The sequence below is a fragment of the Harpia harpyja genome, chromosome 10 (assembly GCF_026419915.1).
Source record: "Harpia harpyja isolate bHarHar1 chromosome 10, bHarHar1 primary haplotype, whole genome shotgun sequence".
Classification (NCBI taxonomy): domain Eukaryota; kingdom Metazoa; phylum Chordata; class Aves; order Accipitriformes; family Accipitridae; genus Harpia; species Harpia harpyja.
Window position 1 is genome coordinate 30852516 of NC_068949.1, and position 14513 is coordinate 30867028.

Genomic DNA, 14513 nt, shown 5'->3' on the forward strand with positions numbered 1-14513 from the left:
GCCGCCGCCGCCGCCGCCGCCGCCCACCGGGACGCGACCCCCGGGGCACCTGCCCCGCGCCTACCGGGTGCGTCCGCGGCACAACCGGGAGAGACCCTCGGCCCTCCCCGGCGGCGGGGCGGGGGTTAAGGACCACGGGGCGGTGGCAGGCATAGAGCCACGCGTGGCTCCCGCGGCGTGGGAGCCCTCCTCGGTGGGCGGGGAGGGGAAGACGGAGCCGGGCAGGCTCTGGCAGACCTCCAGCCTTGGAGGAAAAATCCCATCGGGGGGCCCCGAGGCTGTCCCCCACTTGGGGGGAATCGGGATGCCTGTGGAAAATGCCGGGTTTGTTGCGATGCCCCATTTGGGAAGGTTTTTTAAATGCAAAAACTGGTTCTGTGGCCAGAGCTGGTTTGTGCTGAAACTGTGGCCGGTCCAGCACACCCTGTTCTGAAGAAGGGATGCAGCTGGTGCTGGGGTGGAGCGGGCGGGATGGATGCCCTCGGGATCACCACGGGTCACCCAGCTCCTGGGTCGGGACAGGAGGAAACCAGAAAGGACGCGGGAGCTCTGCAGAGGGCGAGGAGAAGGGATTCTTCCCAATGCCTGGGTTGGGATGGGTTGGTGGTGACCCTGGCCCGGGTATGGAGAGGTGGCCTGGGGTGGCCGGCTGCCAGGAGGTGGTAGGGGCAGGGTGGGGCGATCCCAGCATCACCGCCTTCCCTGGCAAGCAGCTTTTCAGCAATCACAGCTGAAACTTAAACAAACCATAAAGCCTGCGCGCTGGCACTGTGTGGCTGGGCCCTATGGCAGACGTGGGTGCATGGAGGTGCCGAGGACAGGGTAAGTGCTTCATCTCCGCTTCGTCCCCCACGGCCTCTCTGGTCCCTCATGGGCACCTCCTGCCTGGCCCCCCACCCCACTGCTCCCGGAACTCCCCATCCCTCCCCGGTGCTCTCCCATAGTTCTTTCCTTCCGGGCAGGAGCTGGCAGGTGCCTGATTTTTTTCTCCCCGCATTTCCTGCTCGGAGGCAGGGCGGGTCGGGTGGCCTTGCACCCCAACGACACTGACAGCCCCTCTCTGTGTCCAGGTGCCTGCTGGAGCTGCCACGATGGAGCTGGGGAATGTTTCACAGCCCACGTACAGCCCTGGCCCTGAAGCGCCGGGGAGCAGCATGCCGGGCCTGGTGGGGATGGTGCACGGCTTCCTGCGGCTGGTGCAGCCCAACGCCCTGCCCATAGGTGGGTGCATGGGGGGGGGCTGGTGGTGGGGTGGGGGGGCTGCTCAGAGCTGCAGGGTCTTGGTTGAGCTTGAGCCCTCCTGCACTGGTGACTGTCCACCCAGCATTTAAATGGTGGGGTACTGGGTTAGGAGGGATGGGGCGGGGGGGGAACGGAGCGGGGTCCCTGAGGACTGCCAGCTGTGTCCTGTCCGTGCCCCATCACGACTGTGGGCCAGTCTCAGGTGGGCCCCAGGACAGGCTTTGGTGGCAGTGCCACCTTGCAGAGTCCTGCCCCGTCCTCCCTCCAGGTATCTTCATCCCAGGCCCCAACGAAAGGTGCAGAAAAAACCGCACGCTACCTATGATTTTGCAGGGTCCTTGCCTGGCTTGCAGCCCTCTGTGCTTGCAGGTGACAAGGTGTGCTTTCAGCAGGACCTGGCTTAGTGCCACCAAGAACGGCATGTCCCAGTGCCCTCACGCCAGCGCTGCAGGCACCCACTGTGCACCACCCTGCTTGCCAGCGCTCGCTCTCCCTCCTTCATCTCTGAGGGGATGTGTCGCTGGCACAGCTCTGCCCCAAAGTGGCTGTAGGTCGGCATGGGTGATACCAGAACCCTGCAGCTGCTCAATGCCCCTGAGGCGAGTGCTGCCCACCCTGGGGAGGGGGGGGTTGCCACTCTGGCTGCTGGCACTTGTGCTTCCTCCTTTGCTGGGCTCAGCCCCTGCTCGGCAGCAACTTGCAGGCAAACACGTGGCTGGCAAACAATGCAACGGCTTTGTGTTGTGTTGTGCAGATACCAAGGTACAATCTCATGGCACTGTGTGCCGGCATGGCTTGTAATGAGGCCATGGGGCACGGGCAGAGTGAGCCCTCAGGGTGAAAGAGGCAGTGCAGTGGGGGGACTTTGCTCCAGCACCCATCCCATGCTGGCAGTGCCGGCTGGGTGTCTGCCTGGGGCTGGGCCGCAGGAGGGTAGCCCAAGGGCAGCCGAGGTGGTTGTTGGAGCATTCTCCCCCAAGCCTGCCCCTGGTGCCTGCTGAGGTGAAGACGTCCTTGCTCCATGCACCCCTGCGAGCCTGGGGGCTGACAGCGCTTCTACTGAGTACAAAAGGGCTGTGCGTCACGATGGCTGGGGAGGGACAGTTGGAAGGGAGAAACATGCCATGCGCTCACAGCTGCTCTGAGCCGCAGTGCTGGAGGTGATGCCCGGTGCTGGTAGCCCCTTTCTGGGGTGAGCAGGGTGTGGGGCCCTCCTGGATAGCCCCCCAGGGCCCAGTGCCTGCTCACAGCCCTCTCCACTCCTTGTCCCCCAGAACTGATCGCAGATTTTGGGCAGTCTCAGAGTGAGGAGGCCATCGGGGAGCAAGTCCAGGAGGTGAGTGGGCAGCCAGGGCAGGCAGCCGGCAGCCCTAGACCACCGCAGGCTGGGGGATGCTGGTGGGTGCTGCTCCGAGGCTGAGCCCCTTGTGCTGTGCAGCAGCAAGGGGAGATGTGTAACCCTTGGGGAGACCCATCCTGCCCCATGGGGGTCTGGACAGGACCCTCGGTGCGGGGGACCCTTCAGGGGCACCGGTGTTATGCTGCCTCTCATTCTTCCTCTCCCAGCTGCTGCTCTACGAACTGGGTTTCCTGGTCTGCATGGCCATCGGGCTCCTCTTCATCATCCTCGTGCCCCTGGTGGGATGCTGCTTCTGCTGCTGCCGCTGCTGCGGGAACTGCGGGGGCCGCATGTACCAGAAGCAGGGCCGGCGGATGGGCTGCCGGCGCCGGGTGCTCTGGGCCTGTGTCCTGCTGGTCTCTGCTCTCCTCCTGTGAGTGTGCTGGCTGGGAGGTTCCGGATGGGACCCGAGGGAGGGTGGAAACGCCGGCGCTTGGCGTCTGTGCCAGGAAGCTGCCATTGTTCAGAGGAGCAGAACCCGGCATGGCGGGACAAAGGAGAGGAAGCAGCAGCAGTGGGGAGCTGGCCCGGGGGGGCTGCACATTGGCAGGCAGAGACCCTTCCCGACAGCTTCGCTGCAGGGAAATGTGGGCGCACCAGGCACCGTGCTCCCCCGTGCCCCAGTTTCCCGTGTCCTGCCTCTCTGGTCCCTTGACTGTGTGCAGGGCACTCGCTGGGATGCTCTGGAAGTGGGGCTCAGCAGTGTGCTCCGGACCCTGCAGCCTGGGGTCGGTGCAGGTGGATTCGGAGGGTCCTGGGGGGGAGCATCGGGACTGAGGTCCCCGCATGCTGACCCTGCCACCGGGCCGTCTTGCAGGGCCGGCGACATCTGTGCCTTCGTCAGCAACACCCGCTTCTCCCAGGCTGTGTGTGGAACCTTCCCCAACGTCAACAACACCCTGGACAATGTCCGCATCTACGCGGCCTCCATCCCCCAGGCACGCCTGATCTCCCTACCCTGGCTGGGGTGCCTGATGGGGGGCAAAGAGCCCCCCTGGGGAAGGATGACAGTGGCGCTGGAGGCGGGGAAGGGTCCCCACCCGCACTGACACCCCATCTCTGTCCCCGCAGCAAATCAATTTTGTCATCGACAGCAGCGACGTCCCACTGGGTCACGCCAACCGCAGCCTCCAGGGTGAGGGTGTGTGGTAGCGAGGGGCTGGAGCATCCCCATGCACCTGCAGCGAGCTGCTCTGGCAGGGCTGGGGGTGCTTGGGGAGTGGGGGCGGCTGGGGGTGCTGTGTGGGTGTGCCTCACTGCCCTGCAGATGGTTGCTGACCCTGGGGGCCACTGGGCTGGTTCTCATGGGGATGTCTAAAGGGAGAGGGTTTGGGGGCTCCTCCAGGCTCCTGCTCTGCTCCAGGTGCTGCTTTTCCCCGTTCAGGCTCTTTGGGGAGAGTGATGCGGGCAGGTGGTGGCAGGGTGGGGGTGTCCCCTCAGCCCCCTTCCCGGGGGGTGGGTGTGGGATGGGGTCCTGCAGGGGGCGTGTCAGTGTTTTCGGCAGCTCCCCTGCAAGCCCCAGGACCCTGGGGGTCCCATCCTTGACACCATCTCTCCCATCTCTGCAGACATTGGGCCCAACCTGGGTGGCATGATCGTCTTGGGCATCAGGAGGAGCACGGATGGGGCTCTGGGATCCCTCCAGAGCCTCTTGCAAGGTAGTGGCCCCATTGCTGGGGGGCTGGCAGGGCCTTGGAGGGGACTCGGGCGGATGCTGGGTCTGAGAGCTGGGGTAGATGCACGTTTGGGTAAGGATCCCAGGGAGGGGGGTCCATCTGGCCTCCCAGCTGCAGCCTGGAGTAAATGCTGGGGCTTTAGGGGGTGCCCCTATGTTGCATTTTTTGATGGGTCCCTGAGATTCAGCTGGGTGAGGACAAGCCCTGGCTGCACTGGCAGGATGAAGCCCCTTACCCCTCGCTGTCTCCCCAGGGATGGAGACACTGGCGGCCGCCTTTGGCAGCATCGCCAGCACTCGCTTGCGCCTCGAGGAGCTGCAGAGAAACTACAGCCGGCGGCTGGCCAGCCTGCAGGACGGCCTCAACCAGACCCTGCAGCGCTGCGGCCACCCCTGCGGCAGCGTGTCCCTGGACGGCCTCGCCTTCAGCGCCAACTTCAGCACGGTGAGGAGGGGCAGAGTGCGGGGCGAGGGGCCCCCCTGCAGCCCCTTCCTCAGCCTCCCGCAGCCCCCTCACTCCAGGCTCTTCCCCACAGATCCCCGGTGTGGAGCGGCAGCTGGAGGTACTAGGTGATGTGTCTGGCTCCAACATAGCATCCGATTTAGAGAAGGTAAGGGGTCGTGTCCCCCCCCGCACCCAGGCACAGGGCTGGGTGCTCCTGGTGCTGCTGGGGCTGTGCTGTGATGCGGTGGCTTGGGATGAGCCACCAATGAGTTAATTGCTGTTGCGTGGAGGGATGTGCTCGTCAGAGGTCTGCCTTGGCTGGAGCCTGCCCGCTGTCCCAGCCACCCCTGGGTGCTGGCACGATCAGGGATGGGTGCTGGGGGGAGCTTGGCTGTCCTGTGCCACCAGGTTCTGGGACAGAGGGAATGTGCTGCTCAGCCCTGGGCTGCAGGCAGGGACATGAGCTATACGCTGTGTGCCCCCGGACGCAGGTTAACAGCACGCTGGACATGACCCCTGCCAAGGTGCAAGAGCAGTCCCAGGACGTGGTGACAAGTAAGCAGGGCTTTGTGCCCCGTGTGCCAAATTGCCCCTCTCCCAGGGCTCCGTACTCCCTTCTCATCCCATCCCTGCCTGGAGACCTCCCCTGCTGCCACCCCACTGCTTGCAGCCCTGGCTGTCTCCAAGTCCCCATGTACTGTCATGCTGATGCCATCCTTGACCAAAGCCACCCCGTTCCTTCCCATCCTCTCCCAGTCCTCGCTGCCCCAGGCTTACCTGCCCCAGACGAGCAGCACCTGGGCAGCAGTTCAGAGCACCGACCTGTCCCTGTCCCCTGCAGAGACCCAGGACCAGCTGGGCCTCATCAGACAGGAGATCAGAAGCTGGCAGGAGCAGTTGCCGCTCCTGGAAGTGGAGGAGAATATTGGGGCCTTTGTGGGCAACGCCACATCGGTGCTGGAGGAGTACAGGGAGCCGATCATCACCTTGGATAGGCTCAGGTAGCGTCGTGGCGAGGGGCTGCTGCATCCCCCGGCTCCTTTGTCCAGAGAGGCTCAGGATCTTGATCCTCCAGTTGCTGGAGCTGGGGACTTGCTCGATGGTGGGGCTGTGAGTGCAGGGTAGCCAGAGTTGTGCCTTGCAGCCACCCATGCCCCTTCTCTGCCAGGGTGCCTGGGGACTTTTTCCTCCCTGAGAAGGCAGCTGATGGGATGCTGGGTGTTGCTCGGGGTGCCAGGTCCTGCTGTCTGACTCCTGCCCCTCCTTCTGCCCCAGGTGGAGCATATGTGTCCTCCTGTGCTGCATGGTGCTGCTGGTGGTCCTCTGCAACGTCTTTGGGCTGCTGCTGGGGCCCTTGGGGCTGAAGGAAAGTGTGCTGCCCACGCAGCGCAGCAGCCTCTCCAATGCCGGCGGGAACTTCTTCATGGCGTGAGGCTCCCTCGGCTGCCGAGGACGTGTGTGGTAGCAGTGGGATGGGTGGGCAGGGCTGGCCTGGGGATGCTCAAGCTCCCAAATCATCAAATTACTGCGGCTTAATGGCCTGCCCTACGGCAACTCACCACGGTAAACACAAGGGTAAAACACGGTGCTGGTGAAAGGTGTTCGAGTGGAGCCCGTTCACCCTTTGCCGACGGGGGCCTGGCAGGGTGTGCGTGGTCCCACGACTCTGCAGGTGGGTCGTGGCTTGCAAAGCTGGGGGAAAATATGGTCCAGGGTACAGCCTGGCTGTGCTCCGGGGGCCAAAGGCAGAGTGGAGACACGCTTGTGGGAATGGTGGAGCTTCCTGACATTGCTGGGGGTGCAAGGGGTGTGCAGGCTCTGGGATCTGCCAGGTGGAGGCAATGCTAGCATCAACACCGGGGCACAGGGCCTTGGCTGCTGATGGTGTCTCTGTCCCGGCAGAGGGGTCGGCTTCAGCTTCATCTTCTCCTGGCTGCTGATGCTGTTGGTGCTGATCACCTTTGTGCTGGGGGGGAACATCTACATGCTCATCTGCGAGTCCTGGCGCAGCCAGCAGCTCTTCCAGGTGAGCTCCCCATGGGGAGACACCCCTGCCTGGAGCCACTGCCACCTTTCCAAGGGCACCTGGTGGAGCGGAGGCAGCGCTGGCCAGTTTGGGAAGCTCTTCCCAGGTGTCCTGCCCTGCACCGTGTCTAGTTTCTCCATCTCTTCCCTTGCTCTCAGCTCCTGGACACTCCTGGCCTGATCCTTGGCTTCAACCTGTCAGAGCTGCTGGGCCAGGAGGGTGGCACAGCAAACTTCTCGGAGATGTACAGGTGGGTCCCAGCTCCAGCACCGTGTCTTTGGGAAGGGGTGCAGCTACTCAGTGCCCTCGGATGCTCCCCGGGATGGGGGCAGCTTGCCCTACCTGCCCTGGCTGCGGGCAGGCGCCCATGCCAGGGAAGGAGCGAGGTGTGACTTGCCTGCGCGGGCGAGGACATGCTCCTGGGAGGGGGTGGCCCTTGCCTGCCCTGTTTTCAGCCCCGTGCCCCCCTCCCGCAGGCAGTGCCAGCAAGACACTGCCCTGTGGCAAACACTGCACCTGGACCAGACCGTGTCCCTGGACGAACTCTTGAACATCAGCCAGGTGAGCGTGGGGGTGCCAGGGTTTGGGGGGCAGAGCTGGGGGCACAGGGCTGGCGCTGGGGAGGACAGTGAGGGGCCAGCACCGTGCCCCATCACGGCTCCGCTCGCTCTGGCAGTACACAGGAGAGATCTCCACGGCCTTCGAGAAGATGAATATCACCCTGAGCCCCATCTCCCTTCTCAGCCAAAGCCAGAGAGACTTGCTGCTGAATGCCAGCCAGACTGGGCAGCCCCCTGACTTCACCCTCACCCTGGAGCAGGTGGGCTGGGGGCAGCCTTGTGTTGGGATGGGGGTGTCTGGAAGTGTGTCGAAGTGGTCCACTGCCCCCTCCTCTTTGCTGCTGTGGGAGTTCCACCAGAGGCTCCCAGGGTGTCCCCTGCCATCTGTGTCACCCCTTGGGGCAACCGGGCACCTCCTCCAACCAGGAGGCCCTGGCTCCACTCTGCCCTGCAGGGATGGGGTATGGCCCCCCCCCATGAGCCCCATTCCCAATTCTCATGGCTCTGTCTCTGCCTTTTCCAGCTGGATCAGAACGTGACCCAGGGAAGCCTCCTGGATCTGGCCACAGAGCTGGAGCAGCTGGCAGACAAAGTGAGAGACCATGGCACCCCAGGGCCATGGCCACCCTGTCCCCAAAGCCACTGGCTGTGGGGGTTCCTCCACAGACCTGCCTAGTTGCCGAGGGGAGGCGAGGCCCTTCACACTCCCCCAGCAATTTTCTCCAGCCTGGTCCCCCATCAGCTGGCCGTGGTGGGGTAGGGACCTCGTGCTGGGGGGCACCGCTGACTGCAGCTCCTGCAGGGCACGGATGTGAAAGAGGACCTGAAGGCTGATGCTCGCAAGCTGAGGGAGCTGGACAAGGAGATGCAGATGAGCTTCTCTGGACTGCTGGTGAGCAATGCTGCGGTGGTGAAGGTCCTGGGGGTGCTGGCTTGGGCTTTCCCAGAGCTTGGAGCCTGATGGTTGGGTCTTGGCTGAGCCATGGGGTCCGCGCCTTTGACCCTCCTCTCTCCATCCCCAGCAAAGCCTGAAGGAGAACATCCACTCGGTGCAGAGTAGGGCTGCCCAGCTCAAGGTAAGCCGCACAAGGGGGCCTTCTGAGCGCACCCCACTCCAGAGCACCCTGCGAAGCACCATTGAGGTCCCACAGTGGAGATGGTGGGGGCTAACCTGCAGTCTGGGGGGGCTGGTGGCTGCTGTGGGACTCCCCAAGCATGCACTGTAGGGGCTGCTCATGGGACAGAGGGATGGGGGCCCATGACATGAACCCTGCCAGGTGCAGGCTCCCTCCACCTGAGGTACTCGGGCACTACCAGCGCGTGACTGCTGGGGACACCACAGCTCAGAGACACTGCACCCCAGGGATTGCTGCTGGGCAGGGTGGGGGAGATGTGGGAACCCCAATTCCCCCATCACACTGCTGAGAGCACATTTCACCCCAGGCACAGACAAAAGCTGCGCTGGACAAAGCCAGAGAAACCCAGGAGTTCCTGGACAGGGAGATGGCAAACATCATCAAGAATGTGAGCTTGCCTTGCCCTGCTGCCGGGCCACCCGGTGGGGATGTGGCTGGACCCCCACAACAAGACCTCCCTCTGTGCAGGGATGCCAAGCAATGTCTGGCTGCTCGTCCCACCCTGTCGTCTTCCCTGGGAGTCCCCTGCACCCCTGGGTGCCCCCTCCCGTTAGGGCAACCCCTGCCCTTATGGCACTCCAGGGAAGGGGCCAGCTGCTGGGTTGAGGTGGTCTGACAGCCGTGATCCTGACACGGAGGGGACATGGGGCATGGAGTGGGCTGGGGGTGCAGCATCTCCACTCTCTGCTTGCTCCCCTCAGGACACACGGGCCTTCCTGGAGGAGCTGTTGGACTTCTTTGAGACCTACATCTCCTGGGCCAAGAGCAGGGTGAGTTGAGCTTTCCTTGGTGGGGTGGAGGGAAGGGGAGGACGGGCTGCAGGGTTTTGAGGACACTGACATGTCCTGTCCCCACTGTGTCCCCAGCTGACAGGAGACGTGGCACGTTGCAAGCCCATAGCTCAGACCCTGGATAATGTGGAGGCCATCACCTGCAACTACATCCTGGACTCTCTGGTGAGTGGGGCAGTGGTGTGTGGGGTGACACGTGTGTGGGGTGGTAATGAGGTCCCCTTGTCCCCCTCGTGCACAGGATGAGGGGTACCCATCTCTGTCCCAAGCAAGCAGGGCTCAGCATCTCGCCGGTGGATTGCTGTGGCTAAGAGCAAAGGCCAGGCTGTGAGAAGGGGTAGGTGGGTGGTCTTTGGGGGGGCCTGGGAGCAGAGGAGGCTCTCGCAGTTGCTGTCTGGGCCCTGATGGCTCTCCCTGCCCCCCCAGAACACCTTCTGGTTCAGCCTGGGCTGGTGCACCTTCTTCCTGCTGCCCAGCATCATCCTGGCCGTCAGACTTGCCAAGTTTTACCGCCGCATGGACACCGCCGATGTCTACAGGTGAGGAGCTGCCCACCCCCTGTGACCACGCTGGGTCTGGGATCCACCCTGCGCACTGCAAACTGCCCCTTCATGTGCCCCGTGGCAGCCTGTGGGGCTGATCCTAATGTAATGTGGGCTGGGGCGGGGGGCAGGGAGGTGGCTTGGGACCTTCAGCGTCTGAGGATGAAGATGTTTTGGAGAAGAGCTTGTCTCTGCCTGCTCTGCAACTCCTCTTTGGGCAGCTGACGCTGCATGTGACCCCCCTCGGAGGAAGCAGCCTGGCTTGCACGGCAGGGCTGCAGCCCCCAATCTGGCTCGGGGGTCTGCCGCCCGACTCGCTCTACTTTGCACCATTTTTTGTGCTGGGGCCTCCAAACGGTAGCGCAGCTGGATGCCGCTCAGAATGCAACGCGCTGCGCGGTTGGCGTCGCTGCCACGAGGGTGCAGTGCTTGCTCGCGCGCCTGTGGCCACCGGTGCCCCAGGGCTGCCCCCCAGCCCTCTGGGACCCTTTCCCCATTCCTCTGGGGCACTCTGACCAGCAGTCACGCCTCCAGTGCAGCCACCAACCCCTGAGGGTAGTGAGCGGTTTCCAGTTGGGTTTCCAACTGCTGAGGGCTACGGCTTGGCCCTGCAGTGCAGCCAGTTTGCTGGGGGTTCCCCTGCTCCAGCCCCCCACCTACCACCCCTTTGCTCCAGGGTTGCAGCTGCCTAGGGAGCCGGGGCTTGCAGCCCATCGTGGCCCCAGCCAGCCTTCCTCCCCCTGCCTGCCCCACTCCTCCTCGCTCTGCGTCCTGGCTCTCCCGGGACCCTTGCTGGGGTTGTATGGGATGTGTGCGGGATGTGGTGCTAAGCCGGGCTGTGCCCTGCCCACAGCGTGCCCAGGGTCCCCACCGGTGGCCCCGGTGCCTTTCACTTCCCCCTGCAGCCAGCAGCTGAGCTGGCTGGAGACATGGGCTCAGCTGCCAGGGAAACTTGGGGGAACTGAAATTGTGGCATGGGGGAGCGGTGTGCCACTGAGGCAGTGAGCGTGGAGCCCTGCTCTGCCTGCCTGGGGAAGAAGCAGTGATGCTCTGGGGGAAGCAATGTTCGGGGAGAGCTGTAGGAGCCTGTGCTTTGTGTCCTGATGGGGCAGCTGGGATGGAGGGGACCATAGCACCCTGCAGCCCCCTGTGTCCTCCTTGTGTGCCCCAGGGGAGACCCTGTCCCACTGGGAGATGCTGGGCTGTCCCAGGAGGCATCTTCTTGCTCCACTGACACTGTCCCCTCTTTTTTCTCCCCTCCAGGAATGAAACCTTGGAGATGTAAGTAGCAGTGCCAGGTCCCTGTGTGGGTGGGGGCAGCTCCTGTGGCATGAGGGGGGACAGGGCACAGGAGGGTGGTGAGGAGGGGAACAGGGTGAGTGCAGGCACTGGAGGGTGCTGGTACCAGGGGAGGACTGGGAAGGTGGGATCTGTGCAGTGTAGAGTGTTCTGGGGTCCCCCCACATCATCTTCCCACACTCCTAAGTTTGGGGGTGCTGCTGCTCCGAGTCCCCCCCAAGCTGGTGGGATGCAGGGTCTCCATACCCTCTTTCCTATGGGACTGGGTGACAGGGGTGGGATGACATTTGGCCATCCCAGCGCATCCTGGGCTGTCCCCTGCTCCCCTCTGTGGCTGAGGGTGACATAAGTGACCTTGGTTTTGCAGGCCACCTACATTCAACTTCTACAAAATCCCCCGACCATCCACAAGGCATTAGCCCCCCGTTGCCCAGGCACAGAGGAGATGGACAAGGCTGCTTCATCTGCTGCGCCTTTTCCCTGGGCACTAGGGAGCAGGTTGGGACCCTCCGGCTGAAATCCCTACTCCCATTCCCATTATGTGACGATGCTCCGGTATGCATGGGAGGGGGACTGCACCTTGCATTGCCTCAGGTGTGTCTTCACACCCCCCCACACCAGACACCGTGTGCTCAGGGCAGCTTGTATGGTCTATGCCACCACAGCCTGTGCCGCTGGTCAGTGGGAACCTGCTCACCCAGGCCCCTCGCTCGAAAAATGTGACTATTTATTTTTGCAGGGAGCCTCTTTCCAAGGCTGTGATTATTGGTGTCAAACAATAAATGGGGCATTTGTGTGTACTGTGGGCATGTGGTTCCGCTCTTCACATGCAGCTTCGATGGAAGGATGCAGGGGTAAGGGCAGGGAGGGTTCCCCACTGCTGGCACAAGCTGGGGCTGTGCCTGGGACTAGAGGGCTCTTGCTGCGGTCCCCAAGCACGCTCTGCCCACAGCCAGCTCTTGGAGCCCTGACCCAGCCCATGGGTCAATGCATGACCACTGCTCAGCGTCACTGGGGCTGGGTGATGTTCCCCTCACTGGGCAGCCCTTTGCACCTGCGGCTGGGTGGGTGCCAGGTCCTTCCCTGGGAAAAGCTGCACCAAGACCCTTCTGTCTGTGAGGTGCCACACCATGCTTTTCCCAGCACACGGGCACTTTCCTGTGCCCGCTGGCAACCCTCCTATGCATCATCTGTGGGTTTCCAGTTAGTTTATGGGGTACCTGCAGCCTGCACGTCCCTCCCTCTACTGGGTATGGTGGCATGGGGACTTTCAGACTGCATGTCCCACACTGCTGCATGGCACGGATGGGCACGGTGACAGCTGCATGCACAGATAAGCCAAGGGCAACTTGGTCTGCACCTGTGGTGGGGTGAGTGCAATGTTGCTTTGTGCTGCTCCCTGGTGCAAGCACAGGGACCATCCCAAAAGCCGCATCAGGCACAGGGGACGTATATGAGCAGCCTGACTCATTTCCTTCATTGCTAAGTCCAAGTCTCTCTGGAGTGAGCGACAGGGCCGAGCTGGCCAGCTTGCCCTCTGCTACGTGCATGTGCTTTATCGCTTTTTCCATTTGCCTTCAGATCTTCTAATCACTGTTTTTTCCTTCAGGCATTATCTGAAGCCGCACCAGCCTTACCTCCTGCTATCTCTCCGCAGCACTTGTCCTGACCGCAAAGAGAGCCCCGTGCTTGCCTATCACTCAGCTGAATCTGTCCTGGGTGGTGGCTCAGCCCCTGCTCCCCCCAAGGGATGCACGCCCTTTCTGGTCCTTGCGGTGGGATTTCCCAGCACCCCCTTGGAGAGCATTTAGCTCAGTTTTGTCTCCACGTGCTCTGCCTTTGCTCTCCCCTACCCTAAACCCTCAGCCTCCCGAGTTGTGACTATTTCATGCTTGTCTAGGGGCTGCATGTGGAGGTTTCCATCCCCGAGCCCCAGGCTGTACCCACCGCACAGCGTTCCCCACTTCCTCTTCCCTTGCTGTGCCTCGGGGACAGCAGCCTGCGCAGGACTGCTGCAGGCTTTGGTTTCCGCTCGCTGGCTTTGCGGGCACTGCTCCCTTGTCTGCTCAGTCTCCAGCCCCGGCCTTTTCTTCTCTGCAGAGCTAGTGCTAGAAGGCAGGGAGCTTGACCCTCCTTGTTCGCTGTGTCACCGTGGCCACCTGCATCCAAACCCAGCCCTGGCAATGAAAATCTCCCCCCAGATTACTGCACAGCCTTTGCCAAGGCCTGGGGCTTGCTCTCAGCAGCTCCCAATTCAGTGCTGCTCCAGGGCAGCATCCCAGTCCCTGGAGCTGTGCCTCTAAGAGGGGCCTGGGTCCACCCTCCTCCTCCTCCTGAGCAGCCCTGGGAGGTGGGCAAGAGCAGCGTCAGGCAGGGCCAGCAGCTGCTCGGGGAAGAGGTGAGGACGGCTCATTGCAAAATGCCCGCAGTGGCTGCTGCTGGCTCTCCTTTCAGGCCAGGCTCCCTCCGTTCACGTCAGCAGCAGCTGCCAGCATCCACTTCCCTTGCGTGGGAGGGAAACTCACAGCACCCCACGGCCACAGCACAAGGCCCACTATAAGGAAGGTCTCATTTATAGCCAGCCAGCCAGCCTCTAAAGAACCGTTGCAGCAGTTCCGCTTCCCCTTTGCCAGACTTTTTTCCACCACAGGGACTTTCTGCAGCCCAGCCCTTGTCGGAGGGAGGCCCTGCCACATCTTCACAGCGGTTTGACAAACCAAGATCCCTCCAACGGCAGCTCTGCCACTGTGTGCCTGGGGCAGCAGGCTCCCGCTGCGGCCAGCCTGGTGCTCCCTGTTGCTGGTTTTCCAGCCAGGAACAAAGGGACAAGTTGCAGCTCTTGAGGAAAAATTCTCCCTTCCTCAATTCTACCTTGGGCCCAGCCACAACCATGTACCACCTGGATGGCCCTTCTCTGCAGCACACATACTCCTGCCTGCCTGTGCAGGCTCCTGCCTCCATGGCTTCATAGTGGTAAGGAGCTGAGTACCACAGAGGGAATGGGCTGGCCAGGTACAGCTCGATTTCTGAGCCCAGCGCATACCAGCAGTGAGCCACGCTGGACAGTACCATGGTGAGTTGAGCTTAGCCACTTTCCACCAGAAGCAAAATGAAACTGCCCTCCTCCTGAGGATGTGCATCCTCACAACATCCACCACCACCGCAGCACTGCTTTGGGAACCTTTATTTTTAAAAGGAGTCTGTCTTCCACACTTAACCCCACTCTCAAGAGGATTAATGCAGGTGAATCTCCCCCATCCCATCCCATCCCCTCCCAGCCAGGCTCTGCCAGCCCAGCAAGGCAGGAGACAGCTCCTCCACACCACAGCCTGGAATGCAGGGGCAAAGCCACAGCCAGGGTCTCTCTCCTGGAGGAGGTGGCCAGGCATTGAGCACAG

The 14513-nt window shown here is 62.6% G+C and overlaps 1 protein-coding gene across 1 annotated transcript; it reads left to right on the plus strand.

Moving 5' to 3' along the window:
* Positions 1 to 610: 610 nt before the first annotated feature.
* Positions 611 to 11915, plus strand: LOC128147240 (prominin-1-A-like). The gene is made up of 25 exons (XM_052799670.1): positions 611 to 972; positions 1071 to 1221; positions 2517 to 2578; positions 2809 to 3014; positions 3459 to 3579; positions 3713 to 3776; positions 4210 to 4299; positions 4571 to 4761; positions 4853 to 4927; positions 5253 to 5316; positions 5603 to 5762; positions 6037 to 6189; positions 6664 to 6787; positions 6946 to 7037; positions 7264 to 7348; positions 7464 to 7607; positions 7871 to 7939; positions 8150 to 8239; positions 8370 to 8423; positions 8791 to 8871; positions 9185 to 9253; positions 9350 to 9439; positions 9701 to 9813; positions 11080 to 11097; positions 11483 to 11915. Exons 1-25 carry the CDS (start codon positions 871 to 873, stop codon positions 11532 to 11534), a joined length of 2520 nt encoding a protein of 839 aa, XP_052655630.1. The 5' UTR covers positions 611 to 870; the 3' UTR covers positions 11535 to 11915.
* The last annotated feature ends 2598 nt before the right edge of the window (positions 11916 to 14513 follow it).